The 21,016-nt window shown below is 40.0% G+C and overlaps 1 protein-coding gene across 6 annotated transcripts in view; it reads right to left on the reverse strand.

Annotated features, from left to right (window-relative positions):
- LOC131690809 (septin-7) overlaps positions 1–21,016 on the reverse strand; it is a 118,446-nt gene that overhangs the window by 38,349 nt on the left and 59,081 nt on the right. For 5 of the 6 annotated variants that reach the window (XM_058976844.1, XM_058976845.1, XM_058976840.1 and 2 more), the window contains 4 exons: positions 20,014–20,124; positions 19,288–19,717; positions 19,018–19,228; positions 18,692–18,944 (listed from right to left, as the gene is read on the reverse strand). In XM_058976844.1, coding sequence (XP_058832827.1) covers positions 18,692–18,944; positions 19,018–19,228; positions 19,288–19,717; positions 20,014–20,124 — 1,005 coding nt within the window. The remainder of the gene's footprint in view (positions 1–18,691; positions 18,945–19,017; positions 19,229–19,287; positions 19,718–20,013; positions 20,125–21,016) is intronic. The other variant, XM_058976843.1, reaches the window with a different exon arrangement.

The raw sequence follows: 21,016 nt of genomic DNA on the forward strand, positions 1-21,016 counted from the left end.
TCGGGCCTAGCCGGCGCCGGTATTGATCAATAAACACTAGGATTACCAGGAGTTGCACATTGAAAGATGTTTCGCTACTCCCAAGCATAATTGGTCGGTGTTAAGTCAGACCGGACTAAGTCGCAAAACATCAATAAATGAGATAATGATAGCACTGGATAAAGAATTTCTTCAGCTACATTCGACTTTTGCAAGATTGGAAATATGTAAACAATAAACAAGAATTATGACATAAATTACTTTCCAAAACTAATGTAAAGGATGCTGCGATTCAAACTTTAAACTCGTTCTTTCTCGAAATCAATATATTATCACTTAGTCGTCATAGCCGAGAACCGTCATGTCAGGACTTTAGCAGAAGCCTCAGCAATTTAGTCTTGGGCCGACAGAAGACCACAAATGGACGAGGTTGAGAGTTCTGGATATAGCTTGTACAGGGTGGGTGAGCTTAGACGTCGAACCCTATTCGACCTCCATTTGACCATCAGGAGAGGGGTCAACAGTTGTACAGACGGAGAAAAGCAATTACGGTGTTATAGAAAGACAAAAAATTACTTAGCTTAATAACGGTATTCCAACGACGCACTGATCCTGCCAATACAGCTGGCTGTTGTTTAATTCTAGTACTGCGCGAACAAAACACTTTTGACTTGCTGATCGATATCTTGCACCAGCGAGAACAATGGGTGTCTATTTTGCACCACCGGCCGAGACGCCGGCAATCAACCAATACAAAAATTAACCTTCATTTCTGCAAAATGACTGAGCACCGACTACATGCACAGAAATAGCGAAACGATGTGCTCCGGTCGAGAGCTAGGAAACGATTGAGTTTTGTGATAAATTCCGCTAAAATTAATAATGGAGATTCAATTCCTCAAAAAACATTATTTAGAGACTTAGTGTCCTAGTGTGTAAAATTTTTAAGAATGATATTAGGGGCCATGCATAAATGACGTAGCATTTTGGGAGGTAGGGCGGGAATACCAAATTTGTGACGAAGTGTGACGAGGGGGAGGGTAGGGTCAGAAGTTGTACGACGTAGCATTAAGTTTAAAACCCATTGTTTAGAGAAAATAATTTAATGATCCTCCATTCCCAAGAAAAATGATTTTAAATGCAAACAAGTTACTTTTGATGCGGTTTTTATTGAGGTAAATTTTACGATTCGCGTAAGGCCATTACAAATCTTTTTTAAAAATTATGTCCAAGTACAAATTTTTTTCTGAAGGGGGGGGCAAACAAAAAATTAATATTTATTTTAATAAACACAATTTTTTTTCTTGCATTTTCTTTCGATTGTTCTCGTGGACGTTTCCGCAGGGTGATTTCGTATAGCGGGGTTGAGCTATTTGTTTTACTAGAAAAATTCAAGCAAACATTACTGAATCAATCAAAAGTTCACATAGGAAAGGGATGCTAAAGTTTTCGTTTTAAATAATTTTCCCAACAGTGCAATTTTTAAATTCCCAATAAAAGCTTGAAAGTTCTCTAAGAACTTAATGTAAACATTTAAGAGTACTTTAAGGTATTAACTTTTGGTTGCTTGAATAGTTTTCGTTCCGTTGTGGCGGCACATGGACCGACTGTACACACAAGGCATGAAAATCGGTCAAAGGTGAACCTGCTTGATAACAATGTACAGAAACAGGATTGCAACATTTCACTTATGGACTTTTGGAAAACATTCTGGAATGAATCCAAAGGTAAAGTGTGCGACAATGGAATTATTCATCTCAGATATGGTTTTCTCTGATATTTTTTTCTATTGCGTATTTCGTATACAGTAGCCTGGCGAACGTACATCCTGTGCATACTATACTTTTTCGAGCTCTAGTGGAAACATCAGCTTTGGTTTATCGCTTGTGCTTGAAGACTTGTAGATTTTTTTGTTTGGTACATGATAGTAATTCGGCTCAATTCCGTGTACATCTTCGAAATCTTTGCATTTTTCTCCATCTTGTTACGCAGTAGGTAGCCACATCAGAGAAATTCATTTGATAGTCGTACGGATTTATGAAATGTATAGCAATCATCAGTTCATTTTTTGCCTTTTTCATATAAGGAAGACTGTGAAATCACTCTGAAATTCGACTTTTTAAGATACACCCGGAGTGTCGAGCGTCATATACCACTAGATTCAGTTCGTCGATATCTGAAAACGTCTGCATGTTTTATAGTATGGTTAAATAGCTTCAAAGGTGCATTGGTTCTAGGTGGGATTCACTTTTGTGCCTAACCACTACTAATAGTCCTTACTTTTCTTCCTTCCTTTTGTTCCACGAGACTGCATCGAAGTGTTATATCGTGGGGAGGATGATTCAGTCTTAAGACAAAATGATACATTAGAGCGGTTTAGCTCCGAACACATATCCGGCTAATCGCAGTGGTGAACTTCCGTTAGCCATTTGGCTCCCGTTTATGTGAACCATTTAGTTCCTGTTTTCGCGAGCCATCTTAATTCCTCGTCGGAAGTTCTCCCGATACCGATGCCTGTTGCGTGAATCATTTAGCTCCCAGTTTGTCGCAATCTTCTCGCATAGTCCATAAATCCTACTCAAAGGGCCAACCAGTACTTGGCGAGGACGGTTCGGCGATACCGGATGGAGCGTAGCTTCTGGTTCGCTGCTTCCGGTTCGTTGAAAACTCGACGACCCACCGCTGGTGTTTCACTCGACCTACTCGATCTTGTCCCTGACGGTGAAACTAGTCTGCTCACATGCTTCGGTCCGGCGATTCCAGCTGGTTCGTGGTGCCCAGTACACTGGCGCCTCAAGCAAAGCTGTGGTTGCTCTCACAGCCTTCCCCTTAACATAATCATCGTAACTTTAAAAGTTCAAATCGATGATATATTTTCCGACCGCGCTGTTTTTCGGCTGCTAGTCATCACCAACTCTGTTTTATGATGGGCAATCGTCTCCGTGTCGAGTGTCTCCTCTTCTAGCGATTGTCCGATTGCTTGGAACACCACATCATCCGTGAAGCCGAAAATCGTTATATCTCTGGAAAGGTTCTGCTTCAATACTCCATCGTACACTGCGTTCCACAGCGTCGAGTCGAGGAACGTCAGTTGTAGTTGTGATTCTCCCTTGTCTGTCTCGTAGATCAGTGTTCGGTACTGAAAGTAGCTCTATAATATCCTGCAGAGTTACTCATGCTGTTCAGCGAATGGGCGATTGCTTCCCAGCTAGTACTATTGAAGCATTCTTCACGTCTAAGGGAACCACCACGCAAAAACGATATCCTTATCTCTGCTGTCTCCAAAGCTCCCACAACCGTTTGGATGGATTTCACTGTAGACCTGCCTATAAGGAAGCCGAATTACATGAGATGCCGTTCTCACGGTCCGCGTACTTCGTTAGCTTGTTCAGGATTACTCCTTCTCTCTAACATTACCAAGGGATATATTGACTACGCTGAAAGATCTCCATGTTGTCCCGGCATCGGAAGCAACATCAGCCTTTGTCGCTTCCAATTATCGGATCGTTTTGAACATATCCGGGCTCTCATGTATCACTTCACTTTAATGGCTTTCGCCATCTCGATAAGCTGTTTGTTGGTAAATCGATCTTCATCTTTGTGATCATCCTCCTCACTGTACGGCGAAAATAGATTCATGTTTCGATGGTGACCTCCATCTTTTCCGGGCACCTTTCGGGTGGTGCAGCTGAGCCTTTTATCTTTGTTATGCCAACTTTGTAGGTCTCTCCTAAGGAAATTCGCGTTGGCTTTGTGGCAAGGCTTTCTTGTACAGCTTGACTGCTTTGTTGAGAGCGGTTCTTGCAGCTCGCTTCCCTTGAGCTTTCTGACTTCTGTTTTAATTTTAAATATATTTGACACGGCTCAATGCGTTAGCACAACTAAGCCGTGGAGCGCACCTTGGGGGTCATTTGGTCCGTCTTCTCTCGCGTTTTCGTTTCCGTCCATGTCATCATCGGTACTGCATTCATTTTGCTCATCGTCGGATGTTCTTATTTGTTGTTTGTGCTTACGGGTCGCTATTGTAAATCCTTCTTCATCGGTATTAGATTCCTTATTGGTGGTGTTGGTTGTTGGTTTGGAAACATTTGCTGTAATCGTTGTTACTTCGATGTTGGTAATGACAGCTGGTTTAGTGGTACTGGGGCCGATCGTTGTTGAGCTGGTGTTTGTGAATGCCCAGTCTGCAGTCGTTGGTTTACCAACTGGTTGTGGTTTAACATACGATGATTGTATACCGGCTTTGGTCGTATCAGGTGGAATTTCTTTAGTATTCTCTGCGCAAGGTTTCCCGTGGTGTAGCGGATGATCACAATATTGACAGGTAGGAATCTGTCCTGGGTGCGTGACTAGTGTTCGTTGAGAATATTCAACATCATTAGGTGATTAGCATGTGAAAGTCAACTAAGAGGGAATAGGTTTTGTCGGACGCATTCTCACCACACGAACTTCGTTGTGGAGTCTTGTGAAGAAGTTCCTCCAACTATCTTCCTTAACACTATTCACCTCTCCGTATTTTGACAGGATTGATAGCGAAGGAACTAGTACGTGGTGCCAGGTCATGTATCTTTATTTCAATACTGTCAACATCTATATACGTTGGGATACTGTATAAAATGTCATTACATTCGATGACGTGTTTCATGTTGTTCTGGGAAGCGAATGATTCTGCTTGACTAATGTTTTTTTAACATATTCAGTACCGCATGACGTAAATGGTGGAATTGCACCGCATAAAGTACCGCAAGCTACGTTGAACTTCAAGTTCACCTTCAACATTTGATCCCCTTCATGAATTGATGGTATTACCGGATATTTCGTGTAGTCAACAGCAACACAGTTTGCCCGCATCGTGATATACTTTTGCCTTGCATTGTCACTCATTGTTTGCTCACGTTTCACACACTAGGCAGAAGGAATCAATTTTTGCCTTTGCAAATAGACCAAGCGTCGTGCGGGTAAATTTGATTACTTGCCCTGCTATTGCAGCGGAGCGATTTCTAGCTTCTGAACTGAGCGAGATGATAAACCGAAGTGATCTCCAACTTCTCCAAGCTCGGAGGCAACTTATACGTAGATCGATAATCGTCGTATTGCACCCGGCGACCGTTTCTCGGTTTCCCATCCCTTGGTATGGTCGCATTACACGCCTTTGTTAGTAATGCCGTGAACTCGTTCGCATTTAGGTTGAAGAGGATACCCTCAAATTCAAGTTCTGCGACGGACACGTTCCTGTGAAAAATCGCTGTTTTCCATCTTCACTCGTTTATATATCTCCCACATATTCATATTCATGTGTAGTTCATAGTCCTGTTATCAATGCTGTACCAGATCGCTTGGTGGTCGCTGTGGATATATCCTCGCACACTTTTCAGTCCATTTTTCCGGTTACTCCAAGGCTACAAAAATTGACATCGATAATGGATTTCCGGTTCCCCCTGCGGTAAGTGCCGATGATACCATTATTTGTAAGATCTATATTTAGCTTTGCTAGAGCATTCTTGATCGCTGATGACCAGACAAAGTTCTTTTGATTCCAGCGTCTATCTCGAAAATTTCGCATGTTTCTGGTTCATGGAATATTTCAGAATTAATGTCTCTTCGGCTTCTTGGAAAACGACTTATTCGATTTTCACAAGCTTAGCCTTAAATGGAACGTTTGGTAGCAGATTTTGATCTGATCAAGTTCATAAGAATCGCACATATGGCTGCGGAAATACGGTATGAACACTACGATCCCATATGAAATCTTTAATCGTCAAAAAATTTTCGCTGAAGCTCATGTATATTGAATATTGAACCACATATAAATCGCCAGGAGTCTGATTTGAATTCAGATTGTTTCCTTATCGAAATTATTTTCGAATGCAACGATCGATTATGTCTCTATCGACTGTTGCGTTTAAAATGGAATCGATTCAGAAGTCGGTCTGTATTAGCCTTTCCATGAGATTTTCGTTTGATAATACACAGATGGGTCCTTCCTTCCGCGACTAGCAAACGTTTCATTTGATATTGGACTGGATCGATGATCTCATTTAAACTTCACATTTACCCGAGAATGGTCAAAATAAAAATTATCATGGGATGGTAATTTCTAAAACTACCATAATAGTTTTCAGTTACGAAAAGCAAAACTCTATGGAAGCTATTGTTGTTCTATAAAACGTGACAATTTTTTGAATTTTGGTTATTTAAAAAAAAAATATTTGCCCTCTGATTTTTTTCAGCGATTTTGAAGGGGGGGGGTGACATAATTTTTAAAAAATATTTGCAATGGCCTAATTACAAGTTCGCAAAAATACGAAAAGATTTTGTATGCGGATTTAACTTGCTACATTAGTTAGCTAATGTTGCTAACTAGTAGACTTAGTTTGGAAGCTGAATTAAATTTTCACTTCGGATTCAACCAAACAAAATTTAGTAATTTAGATGAACGTATGGTTCTTAGAATCATTGGCAGCTGCACGATCGTAAACTGAGAGAACTTGTCTTCATGCTCCCCTTGACATATAAAATTCAAAACAAAACTATCAACACTATATTTGTCATGAAATGGGCTTATTTTGCATGCAATTTGCTGTTATAATGAAAATGTTGATAAAAGTCGTCAAACATTTTGAAAGGACATGTATTAACCTTCCGACAGTCGCGCTGGTGCACTGAGTGCACGCTGCTCTGAAAAGCTAGCGAATCGTCTTTGGGCACCGGAGGCTGCTCGTTGAGTGGGCCATATGCGCGACTTCCGGAGGATTAAAAATAATTGAAAACTAGCAAAAAATATTTTGTAATTTTAAGTTTATTTTCATGCACATATTTGGAGCAAGAATATAAATGTAAAATTAAGATCCACCACAAACACACACGACTTGTCGTGCTTTCTTCAACTAATTTCATTATAATTTTACACGTGGATTGAAAATTACAGTTTCTTTAAACGGAAAACCAATGCGCTTCTTATGTATTTTTACTCGAATACTGCTGTAAAATGAATGACATGTAATATTACACGATTGAAAGTGTAAAATTGTATGCTGTTTGATGCTCCAATTGATTTTAACGTAATTTTCAATCAAATTTTTGAATCAATCGTTGTATGTTTACATTCGTATTGATGTACATGTCGTTTAAATTTCATTATTTTTTGGTGTGAAACATATGCAATTTTTTTTTTCATCACCCGGGCGCTTTGCATGGGGCGAGGGGGAGGGGGTAGGTAAATGCTACGTTATTTACGAGGGGGAGGTTAGAATTTTGTGACCAAATGCTACGAAGGGGGAGGGAGGGGTCAAAAATCGCCGAAAAATAGCTACGTCATTTATGTACGGCCCCTTAGAAACAACATTCTTAAATACATGATCTAGATATCTAGATATACTAGGTGGTACGAGGGAGCCCTTGTAAAACAAGTCGTTCTAATATTTGTATGACCTTCTACAAAGTTGTTTAGAACACACATTTTTATCCATGGTACGAGCTTTCAAAAACGTGCTATAAAAAGTTATATTGAAAAAATGGATTAATTGAAACTTCGTAAATATTATACTATCACCCTTATTCTTGTTTACGACGAATACGAGATTCGTTCGAAAGTGGTTTGTATTCCTGTCTACGACAGCAAAATCAAATAGGCTTACTATTCGTTCAATCGTTCGAAAAGTTTTCGAACGAATCTCGCATTCGTCGTAAACAACATCATAAATATTATTCTACATTCGTAATGCACACCTAGAGCACCCAAGTCTTCAAAAAAGTTGTTATAATATCATTCTCAACAACTTTAATGAAGACACTAAATCTATAAATAAGTCTTGACCGCAATAAGTTATTTTGAAAATTGATTTCTGTATTTTTACTTTAAAAGTGCATAACTTGATAATGCGACCTTGTATCCAAAATCTAATTACGGCATCCATTTCATCAATCAAATGCACACCAAAAATAGACACTTACGTCATTTTCCATTTACCTGTTTTTTAAACTCGCTATATGGCTGTTTTTATAATTGATAATACAAAAAACTTATTCAATTCAATTATCTAGACAAACGATCTAGACTTGTTAGAGACAAAGGAAAAACGCCATTTTTTCACTATGCTATATGGGTCATTCCATGCGAAGTGATCAAAAAAGATGGAAACTTGAAATCGACCTTCACGGATTTGAACCAAATTTGGAGGAATTGTTCATCTAGGGCCAATATATAAAAACCCAAATTTTTGTGTCAATTAAACCACCCCTCGGGTCATGGGAGCAGGGATGCCAACGGTACCGATAAACTACATTTTTTTCGATATATTTACATTTGCACAAGCCGTACAGCCCGCTACAGCGACGCATCACTACAGCTCTTGCCAGAACGGTAACCTAACCGAGTACATTTTCCCGTACAGCAGTAGAATACATTTTTGTTTTGCTGCTGTACTCCGACTGCTCGGTGAGAGTGTGGCGTAGTAAAGTTTGTTCTCTCGCTTTGTACATTTTTCTCTGCATAGTCAAAGGGAGAGGCCCGCACACGAAAGCGTTAATGCCAGCTGTGGCGTAAGTGAGCCGCATTCATTGTAGTCATTTTTGAATAAAAATATTAAAAAGATTGAAAATATTAAAAAATGTAAAATAAGGAAAGAGAAGCTGTACCGCTCGCGTCTGATGGCTGTACTGGGGACAGTAGTTTCTTGTCATGTTACTGCTTTGCACACAGGCAGCCGTACAGCGCTGGACGTCCTGCACTAGCGGACGACAGCAGCATAAAGAGAGAAATGAGAATGTAGGCAGAAAAATTACAGCCGCAGAAAAGGTAGGCATTTTGCATCCTTGCATGGGAGCACATCCCGTTTTGGCAAATTGCCAAAACCTTTGATTTTCTTTTGATCATATCTCCGGTTTTATTTACTCTAGAATCAAACCGCAAGTTGGCTTTTGAAGAAAATTGTTCAAGGAGTCTAGAAAAATATTGTTTTTTGCCGGCAGTGCTGCCAACTATGCGATTTTTTCAGTTAAATATTTAAAGGTAAATTTTCTCTCAATACATATATTTTAACTTTGAAAATTTTAATGCCATCGCGTTCCTCAGCCATTTTTACATAAAAAACAACTATCATCTCAATATAATATGAGCGCATCCTGAGATATACCGCTTTGAAGGGAAAAACTCCCATTTTCTCATATAAAAATCCATTTTTATTGGCTAAAATTGAGAAAATCTTCAAACGGTCATAAAAATCGACCCTGATCTGCTAGAAGCAAACCAAAAACGTAGTTTTTCATCATTTCTCGTCTACTTCACGAAAAATTATGTTTGAACTCCGAATACGCAAGTTCAAATCCGTGAAGGCCGATTACACGTGCCTTGATCACTTGCATGGAATGACCCATATTTCTCCTTAGTGGAGAACAATTCAATATCAATTCTTCAAAAGGGCTAATGAGATTTTTGTAAACAAACTTATTTCGCTCATTATTCCGCTGTCGAGTTGAATTTCATGAAAGATACACATGAATCAACAACTTTACCCTTGGTAGAATCAATTTCACAGGTCTTCTGTGTTGAAATTATAACAAATTAAGAGAAATCAGCAACACAAAAGTGTGTTTACAAATCTTATTAGACCAATTCAAATGTTGATATGGAATTTTGGTAAAAACTATTTTTACTCCATTAAGAAGAAAATTGTTTAAAACCATCTTTGCGCGTGAAGAGCACAAAAACTAAATTAGTTATGGAATTTGCGTATCAATTTCGTCTCATCAGAATCCGACACTAACTTAGTGACAGGATTAAGCTAGCGCCGGATTGACGCTAGCTCACAAAAAACCGCGACACAATTTGTGTTCCTGAGTATTTGGAGCCAGCGACAATCCGGCGCTAGTTTAGTCCTGTTACTATGTTAGTGTCGGATTCTGCTCAAACGAAGTCGAAACGCAAATTCCTTAACAAATGTAGCAATTTTTTAATTTTTCATCTAGTTTCCGAAAAACAATTTGCGGTCCCAGCACATTCAAGTTGTTTTTTTTTAGTCGAACAGTGCCAAATTGCCAAACGGAAACTGATTGAAAACTCACACTTCGAACGTCAGAACCCTGCTGGAACCAGCGAAAATCGCCTTACTTACTCGGGAGTTTCAAAACTTGAAGGTAGAGATTGCAACTCGAGAACGAGAAATCTTCTCGCCTAAGGTTGATCAATCTCGCCGAAGCCAAAGGAATTACTATCTGTAATGGGTGTCCCACATCAAATTGCATCACGGAAAAACGCTGTAGAAAATAACTCATCGGGTATTTTCTCTTCAAAATTTAGGTCCAATTAGTTTCGTGTGTATTGTTTACACTGTATTTTTATCGCCGCCACTTTTTCGAAAATTGAAAACAATGGCGTCACCCGAAAAGCAATGTCGCGAATTGATTTTTCGCAAGCACCTATTAAAAGCTCAACTCTCTCATCGAGACATCGGGAAATAACTCGCAATCGTGCAGTCAATGATGATTCGTGTGATTAAACGTTACTACCAAACTCTGAGCATCGGACGGAAGGAGAAATGCGGTCAGAATGGATGTTCTATTAGTGATCAGGATAACAAGCGTGTAGTGAAAGCGTTCAAGCGGAATCCCAATGCTTCGGTCAGAGATGTGGCCAAAAAGTTGAAGCAAGTCTTTCGTTCAGAGAGCCAAGTATCGGGAGGGGCTGTATGCGTACAAAGTGCAGAAGGCTCCAAATGGTGACGAACGGCAAAATACGGTAGGAAAGTCACGGATCCGGAAACTGTACACCCAGATGCTAACGAAGCCTCATTGTCTCATCATGGACATTTAGCATCTATTTTGCGTGAAAGAATGGCGTTACTTGGTCGAAAGTCGATCATTTTTTGAAAGACATTTCTCCTATGTAATTTATGTCAGAACCGAACGTCGACTCTGGCCATTATCTGGTGGTGTGTAAGATTCGCGACTAAAAATACAACGACTGTCGGTCGAGGATGTTGTCAAGGATTATGCCCGAAAGCACGACGAAAGAATCGAAAATCGGTTGTAGGTATTCTGAACCAAAGGGTGGGGGGGGGGGGCGTAAGAAATGTGGGTTTGACGAAAAAGCACCATGTTTTACCAAACGACCAACAAGATAAGAAGGAAAACACCCCGGCGCAGATCTCGACTAACGACCGGGACGAAAATCGGTTGGCAGATCACACGGGAGTTGCTGCCAGGTGGATGAAGCATTTTGAGTTTTTCTAATCGAACAAATTTATAGAGGAGAAGGTGAACAGAATACAGATTCAGGATGATGGACAAGCTGTAGATCGACCCACGCTAGACGAATTCGGAAGGCTTTTCGAGAGATAAAAAACGGTAAGGTCGTTAGGAAGGATAAAACCTCGCTTGCCATATAATAGTTGTACTAGACCGGCTATAAGAAAAAAATCCACTACGCCATCGCACAGTGATCACCGTCCATACAAAAGTCGGACAAAACCTTAAAAAGTGTCCCGAATTTGATGAAAACTTCATATTAAGGTAATTTTGTGAGGCTGAATTAATATTTGATGTTTATTTTTTGCTTTTCTATTGCCTCAAAATGTTGGCACCTAGGGTGGTTCCAAAATTCAATATTTACGAATATAATGTGCACTACATCCGAAAATTCCTTTTCAAAAAATTAGGTATAGTGAATTTTTTGGCAGAATACACATTTTTTCAATTGTTGATAATAATAAGACACATCTATAAATCAAAAGTACTTATTCAAAAGGTCCTAAGTGACATTGTGTTCGAACTGAGAAAAACGAGACTGAAGTTACATGGACCAAACACAACTCCCTATTAGAGAACAAATATGTGTTTTGATGGAACAATTATGCCAATATAGTCTAAGGACTATGCTCTTTAGGTGAATAATACTAAAAACAAGAAATGTTTAGTGCTAATGAAGTTTTTAAGCGCTTTAGAATGATGCGTCCTTTTGAAAATTATAGGACCTTTCACATAGGTCTTTTTTCGGGCCTAAGAATCATACGACGCCGCACATAAGGCTTTTTTCAGGAAAGGTTGCTCTTACGACGAATATTGAATTTCTTCAAAGTTTTCGACAAAATAAGCACCGGAATACGAATGTTCTTCATTACTATGGTAAATAGTTGCACTGGATTTAACAGAAGTCTTGCAGAAAAAATGCGGGAAACTTTAGTTTATACTAACAAACCTGGCTGGAAGTGATTAAAACCAACGAATGGCATGTTACTTTAGAATAACTAAGCTTTCCAATTATCTTTTAATTTACTATACTTTCTAAATTCAACTTCGAAAATAAGTCGCATGAACAGAAGAAAATAATTTCTTTTATTTTGCTGCTTAGGACGTTTTTACTAGGTACCTATGTGCAGTGGGAAAAATATAGAATGAAATGAATCTTGTTGCATGGCGCCTATGAACAGTTACAGAGGTTTTGAAATATTTCGCGCATAGGTCCTTTCAATTTAAAAGGTCTCAAGTGCAAAATTTCAATATATGATCATGAAAACTTGGCGACTTTTTATATAATGCTTGTTATTTTGTTGATAAATACTGGGTATAATGAGTCCTGGTTTTCGGTATTCGTTAGCTATGTTGTAATCACATGCTGCGCTGCAAATAACTCAGTTTGTTTACATTTGTCACTAAGGACCATTTGAATCAGCACTCAGTTTGTTTACATTTGTCACTAAGGACCATTTGAATCAGCACTTTTGAAATTATATTACGAACCCTGGGTAATCAAAGGCTATCGGGCGTCTCCTTCAGACATATCATGAAAAATAATTTTTTTTCATACCTCGGGGCGGAAAGGGGCAAAACAAGATATTTATTTTTCGGAAAAACACTAATTTTCAAGTATCATGAACAGCAAGAGATCTTTCCGAACTGTTTCAAAAAAAAATACAGCCTTTATGAACATTATAACTTTTACTTATTGCACGATTTATTATTTGTTCTTCATGTCTGAACGAGAAGAAAGGCTTGCATCGCCTAAATCGAATGGCAACTCTAAGTTCAGCGAATAACCTTTCAAATGAAACCAGTTCGACCCTAATCGGACTCTTAACTAAAAGGATATATTCATTGGAATAACTTAGGTTTGAAACAGTTTTTTGCAGAATTCATCATCTATTTCACTTTTGAAGTTCTGTAACAAATCGAACTTTCGTCCTCAGAACCTAATATTTTGATTAGACTCTATTCAACCTATTAAGAAACAGAGAAAAATGTGAAATCATGGAAAATCTAAAATACATTTTTTAGGTTTTGTCCGGATAGGCGACACTGTGCATCGGTACGATCTGGGTGGAAGAAGAAATAGAAATTGAAACTTGGTTGGAGGTTGAAATGGCTTATATACCCTATCGTCAAAAAGTATCACAAACTATCGGGGCATAACGATCCTCAATGCTACCTATATAGTACTCTCCCGTGTTCTGCTTAGCAGACTACGCCAGTTGGCTCTATCCATTGTCGGTGAAGCGGGGCTCGAGAAGGACGCCCGGCGACGGACCCTGCGACACATTCTGGATAAATTCCGAAAATGCAATCTCTGGACTCACCATGTGTTTGTAGACTTCGAAGGGAGGGTCAATATAGTGATCGTGTCTTCCCGACTAAGGCACCATTCATAAATTACATAATGCTTTTAGGAGGTAGGGGGTTCAGCAAGTTGTGACATGTTATGATAAGTGGGGGAGGGGAAGTAAGCTTGAACGTTACGTAACATGTTTTAACCACAGAAATTTTTCGAGGAATTTTGTTACGTAATAGGGGGATGCGGGGAATGAGAAATTTGTGACAATTTGTTACGTGAGGGGAGGGAAGAGTCCATTTTGGTCAATTTTTGCATTATGTAATTCATGAATAGTCCCTAAGTTGATGCGAATGACGCTGACTGGGACAAAATTAAGCCTCAAAATAGATGTCGAGCCTTCCGACTGATTTGTAATGTTAAATTAATTAACACAGGACGATGCACTCTAATCTATTGAACAACACAGTGCCGGAAGGGGCGACACGATGATCTGATGTGCAAAGTAACGGAACCATCATCACGAGATCTTACATATTTTTTGTCGACATCATTGGCGTTGATCGCAGAGTAGCGGAAGAGTCGTTTGTGTCTTTTAAAAGGAAGGCGGATTTACTATAAACTTTGACAAGATAATGTACTTGGTGGCTGGCAGAGAGCGAGTTTTGAACGGTTTTAGTTTCGAGGTGGAAATCGAACGGATACGGTACGCCGCTGTCGACGTCTTCATATATATTGAAACGCTAGGGACATGTAATAATTATGTTAGCCGCGAAGTAAAAACGCTATAAATAGAACTTTTTTATTTCGTTTATAGAAATTTTAACCTTAGGGTCATTCGCTTATTTTTCGGGTTAGAAAAATCTCTTTAGTAAAATCTCTAACCCTATGGACGGCGTTGGGAATCGAACCTAGGTAAGCTGCGTACAAGGTAATCTATTCACCAACTACGCTATGTCCGCCTCTGCGAATAGGACTTTCGTTGGTTTGCGTAGTCAGTTAAGCCCTCGTTGCCTACAAACGCGACCAAAACTTGTTTTATACAGATCGCTGATACTCCGTGTGGCTCTTGACGGTCATGAGGCACGGGCAAGCTCTCGAGTGCTCAATGTTTACGGTGCCTTTAATACTCGGCGAAACACGAAGCACGAGCAGTGCTATGTATACAAACATGCTTACATCGGATGGCTGATAAAACACGGTAGCCTACAGTGAGCTGGACATGTACCGCGAATACTGAAGGAGAGACCAGTTAAAGTTAGGCTCAGCAGAGAGCCTGGAAGCGGTCTCGATTTTCGAGTTCGCGGTAGACACCAATCTCGCTGACTGTGAGCAATCGAGGAAGATGTACGTGCGCTGTACGTTCAAGGGGACTAGAAAAGGTTGACCTAAGATCGAGTAACCTGAAAGTCTAAAATACAATCGGTCATAATTCGGTGCACTCAAATTGTGTGGCCACGATGATGATAATGAGCTAAATTTAGCATAGCATAGCACGAACACCTGCACAAATCGTAGATGAAGCTGCAGAATTGAGCATATCCATTGCCATAACAGACCTCGCCACGATCTACAATGGCGTAGACCTGCTCAACTCCACACACCTGGCCTCGTCCTTACAAGTGTTTTTATTTCATAATAGTCCTATCATCTATTTAAGGAAAACGCTCGGAACCGAAACAGTTTTCATAGATGACGGAGATATCAAAAGGCGAAAAAATGTTATTGCTTAATACAGGCCATATTGCCATGATATTCAAAAAAAATTGAAAAGATGCATGAACCGGTCTCACCGGTATCCAGCATGCGAAGATCCTTTCTATATCCTATGTACTGCCAAAAACATGTTCCATGTTGTTTCCGGAAGTGTAATGAACTACACGTCACTTTCTCTCTCTCTCTCTCTCTCTCTCTCTCTTTCTCTCTCTCTCTCTGCAACTCGCTTTGATGACTGGAACACATCTTTCAATTGACTTCGTTCGAATCATACTTAGAAACCTGTTTTGAAATTGCAGGTTCCATTATTTAATCGGGACAATCACAAATGGTCCAAAATATCAAAAAATCACCATTCATGATGATAATGAGCAAAATTTTTAGTCAAAATACGCCTACAAACGCCCTCCTCGGCTATGATATCATTACTACATTAATAATCCTTTTGTTTTTTAGTTTCAGATTTCTAAAAACAAACCGAACCATCGACACAGATTGTTTTACTGTGCTACTGAATCAATATATTTCGAAATTCCTGAATGTATGGAGCTCGGTCGGGTCTGGGTCATTTAACATAAGGTCATTTAACATAACGGGCATTTGACATAACGGTTATTTGGCATAATGGCCATTTGGCATAATTTATTTTATCTCCAGGTTAACGGTCATTTGGCATAATTTCTAACTTTGCGTAAATTGAGGTCCATCTGGCATAACGGACATTTGGCATAATTTTGAGAAGTGATTACACTGGAGATCAGTTGCCATTTTGTATCTACAAGGAAACAGATTTAATTGTAGACTGTGGGAATAATAAAGTCATTCGGCATCATTTTGAGCCGTGCTACAGCTGAAGGTCCAAAATTAATTGGTTTATTCTTCTTTATAAATTAAAAATTAATATTTACGCCTAACATGGCTACGCCACATCGCTGTTGAGATGTCGGGCGTAAGCTAATTCAATGTTTGAGTAATACGGGCAAACGAGTGGATCACAGATTTGCCTGCGAGGGGCTGTCTCTTCCGGTCACCCTGAATGACGGATCCTCAGCGGCTTCGTGCCCCTTCGAATTCTTCATTTTGGTTATGCGGTAAATACGCATTGCACTGGTTTTTTAACAAGTACTAGAGCAGTGTAACAAACGATGATTCTATATATGTAAATTCATTCTATTAATCATCGTTTGAAAAAATTGGCGATATCCTTAAATGATAAAGTCGGTTCCCACGGTAAAGAGGGACAAGTCTGTCTTTTCCAAGAGACATGTTGGTAGACTTGAGTGATTCGTAGTAATGCTACGTAAGCTCGACACCTGCCAGCAGAAGACAAAAGATTAGCCTGTAAGATGTTAAGTCTGTTTCTAATGACCGTGCCACTTATAGTTTTCCGATGTGTATATTTCACATTCTTGCTCTCACTTGAGTACTACGGCTCTAAATTTTCATAATTTTCCCTACTCCGTAATCTCTAACTAATTAAATGTCGTTAAAATAAGCATAAATGATAAAGTTAACTATCGTTTGTATCGAACGGTTTATAATTCTAAGGAACAGCTCATGATATAAAGAAGGATAATAAGGACAATTTCAACTATTGAAACGCTGTATGCAAAACTGAAACTTACTGGCGATCATGATAATGATAATAAAACCATGCGTCTGGTGGATCACAGTTCTAGTAAGCTGTATCAATAAAAACCTGTAAAATCTACACTATACAACGTAAGTCATAGACAAACAATTCATAATTTCAAAAATGAAACTCAAAAGAACTGCTCCTATTTAACCTTCCGTCACTGGCGCTCTGAAAATCTAGCGAAATCGTCTTAGAGCACCAGCGGCTGCTCGTTCAGTGAGCCATTTGCGTGACCTCCGGAGAGTTAAAAGAAGGCAACACCAGTTATAAAATGTATTCACTCGGAATATAATCAATATTAGGTAAGTGCCAATATCTTTTTTACGACTTTTTTGGTGGTATCCAACGGGGAAAACTGATCCAAATGGTTAGTAAAGAGAAAGCAATTATGTGAAAAAATTTCCCCTATAGGCGGGATTCGAACCTTGGAGACTCCGGCCCAATGCACTAACCCTTATGGTACTCCTGGGATATTATGACGTCCCAGTCTCGAAGGTTGCGGGTTTGAATTTCGCTTATGGGGGCATTTTTTCACATAATTGCTTTCGCTTAACTCACAGTTTTTCCCGTTGGATTACACCAAAAACACATTATTATTGCTTAGTGCGGCTTCAACCTTATAGAGCATTCGCTGATAAACTACAAATTCGTCTGTTATGCCAAATGACCTTCAGTGAGATGACTTAGCAAAATTATGCCAAATGACCGTTTTCCAGAAGTTTAAATACTTATGTCAAATGTTTGTTATGTCAAATAACCTGCAGAATGATCATTTCTCGAAATTGTGCCAAATGGCCGTTATGCCAAATGACTTGCAGGACTATCACTTCTCAAAATTATGCCAAGTGTCCATTATGCTGAACGTCCATAATGCCACATAACCTTATGTCAACTGACTTCATGCCAAATGGCCCCCTCCCAAACTTTTCTATCTCGTTCCGAAGTTCCGAGTGGTTATTAGTTTTATCCTTCAGAAAGTCACAAAAAATATCATTTTTCTAGTTCGTGGGCGTGTATCTCCATTCACCCTTTACTCTTCCTCCCCCATTTATCACAATTTTTCATATCCCTTGTCTCTTGCTTCATAAATGAGTAATTTATAAATTATCATTTAGAAAGATTTAGAGGGCAATATATGTATCGTGCAGGGAATCACTACAACCAATCACCGAACACATGTTTGCTATGTATGTATGTCAATTGATAGTATTTATTGCCTAACATATATCCTTAAAAGCACTGACAATACAATCGATTAATTTTCTCCTGACAAATCCAATGTAGACACTGCGTAGTATGCGTCTCAGAAATCATCCAATTGGTACCTGTTCCCATGTTATAGGCGACGACAAAAACAGGACTCCCTAATTCAAAATCAAACTCCGTGCCGGGAACTGTACGGTCAGCCAGACTCGCAGAAAGAAGTCGCCATTGTTGTGACTTGCTAATTTTTAACACAGCGAGCATTTGTTTCGTCGCCTTAATTACCCTTTTAGAGTTTCCTGTATAAATCAACGGAATGCGTATCAGGTGATCATTGTACAATTGATGCTGGAGATCATATCCAGTGTGCTGAAGGACAATGTAGTTTTCAGGAGGATTACATTTAACGCATGTTTGTCTCTAAGAGCGTGATACTGCGTCGCAAAACACGAACGATATTTCAAAATTGCTAACAAATATGCACCAAATTCACGCTTTCGTTAAAACCATATAAATCTGGTTTCATATTGGTACAGTGATACATTAGGGTAACTCAAAAAACACTGTTACTTTTCGTTATTTACTATACAAAAAAAACTTGCACTTGTCCCACTCACCTGTTTTTTGAACAGCGTAATTTCCTCCGGCGTGAGTGTATCCGCCCGGGCTATAACTGGAATGATGTTGACCTTATCACACAGCCGCTGCATGAACTCGATATCGAGCGGCTTCAGCCCATGGCCGGATGGTGCGATAAAGTAGAGACACACATGCACACGTGTATCGGGAATGGCCATCCGCTGGACACGCGATTCCGCCGTCAGATACTCCTCGTATTTGTTCTCGACAAAGTCCACGATTGGCTTCCAACTGTGAGGGTGGAGGTAAGAAAATGTGTTAGCTCTAATTGCGCCAGTCAGTTCGCCGACGCCGCAAAACCTACCAATTACTATTATCAACTGCATCTCCGAAACCGGGTGTGTCTACAACTGTCAGCGTAAGATTGACGCCGTTCTCTTTGAGTAATACTTTAGTGCTCTCCACTGCAACCGTCTTCTTGATCCGTTTTGATGGTCCTGGGTGCTGCTCGGGATGGTACACGTCCGATAAGAACATCGAGTTGATCAGGGTTGACTTGCCGAGGCCAGTTTCACCTGTAAGAAACATTTAGATTACTTTCGGTCCATTAATGTTAATAGTAACAGTAACTCACCCACAACCATCAGGGTGAACTCGAAACCTTTCTTCACCGCTTTCCGGTACACCTGGTTCGGTAGATTCGCAAACCCAACATACCCATCGAGCTCCTTGGGCTTCGATTTGACGATGGGTTTTTCCTTCTCATGACGCTCGTTAAGCATCTTGTTTGAATCGTGGTGACCATTGTTCTGCAACAACCCGTCGTGGTGATTGTTGGCGTTCAGGATTGCGTCACGTTTCTCTTTTAACGAAATGTTAGTTAAACTATTGGACAGTCCATTGACGCTCGTACCGTTGCTTGTGGCGCTGTTGTGATTGTTGTTGTTGTTGTTGTTCATGTTAGTGACGTTAGACGACAGGCCGATGGAGCTATTAGTATGCGAGTTAATTGAATGTCTATCGCCCACAGAGTTGGCATTGTTTAGATGCGATGCGCTGTTATTCTGCGACGGGGAGGAACAAAAGAAAAGAACATAATCGTGAGAAAAGGTTCATGGGTATGCACGCTGGTAGGTAACTGATATCGACCCAATGCTAGCAAGATGATTGAATATGATGATGACTTTGAAGCAAACGTTTTGAATAATTTTTGCAATTGTGTGCTAGCTCTACTTAGCATATTAATGTAGATAACCGAGATCGTCGTCATAAAATCATACATCAACCGAATTCGCTTAGTGTTTCCATCCACGGGTCTGACAGTGTGTGAGTAGTAAACTAAGCTGAATAGAACACCTACCACTACGTTATTGTTCGCCAGGTTGAGATTGCTTAGCACCGGTGGATTCGGAGGTGGCCCCGATGGACTGTTACTCTCCGATTTGAAGAACATTTCACGCTTTGACTGGAGCTGTAAATATAACAACACGGCACAATGAGAGAAGGGGAGAATTAGACTGGCTGCTTGCGGCTGGGGGGCTGTGTGTACTGGGTAAGCCAATTTAAAGCAGTTGATGTTTTCGATTGTGAAAATAACTAACAGCAACAAAAAAACAACAACTGGTCCGGAGGGGGAGGGGAAGGGAGAATGGATTGCACACGTATGTTATGCCGGCCCAACTCCTTCGTTCACTACGGAACATCGATTCGAAAGGGGGGAGCAGTTGGCCTGTCTGCATTCGCTTAGTGAGGCCGGGATTGAGCTGGACATGCAACTGACGGAGCGAGGCAGAAAGCTTTCAGTATGGTTTGGCAACATTAACCAATATAAAGCGCTCGTCGGTGACGGGTGTTGTGAGTGGTTTGTGAGGGGGTAGGAAGAAAACGGGTACAATCGATATTACAGAATATAAATCTTTCGAATTAGCAGCAAACCCTACCGACAGCATATTTGAATAAATTTGAATACACTGGAACAGGACTGGAAGGAAGGAAGTTCGAAAAGGGGGTAACAAAATAAATGGAATCCCGCAGTGAATTTGGCCTGGAAATAGAATCTGGGCTGTAAGGTGAGACACCGTCTAGGGTCGGTAATACATAGTTTGCATTTCCGGCTTTGGTTGGATTGATGGAAGTGTGGCAGAGCAATTGCATTTATGCGGCCAACGCATGTTACGGCGACAGTATGGCAAGCGTTGATAGGGGAACGAACGGTAAATCCGTTATATGGGGTGAGTTTTGCTCCCCTATTTTCTAAAGAAATGTCTATTACAAATCATCGGAAGGTTACGTAATATATCGATTACCCAAGTACGTCGAATAATGAATTCAAAAATTCGGTCATTGTAAACGTCTTAGCTTGC

Source organism: Topomyia yanbarensis, chromosome 3 (assembly GCF_030247195.1).
Source record: "Topomyia yanbarensis strain Yona2022 chromosome 3, ASM3024719v1, whole genome shotgun sequence".
NCBI lineage: Eukaryota > Metazoa > Arthropoda > Insecta > Diptera > Culicidae > Topomyia > Topomyia yanbarensis.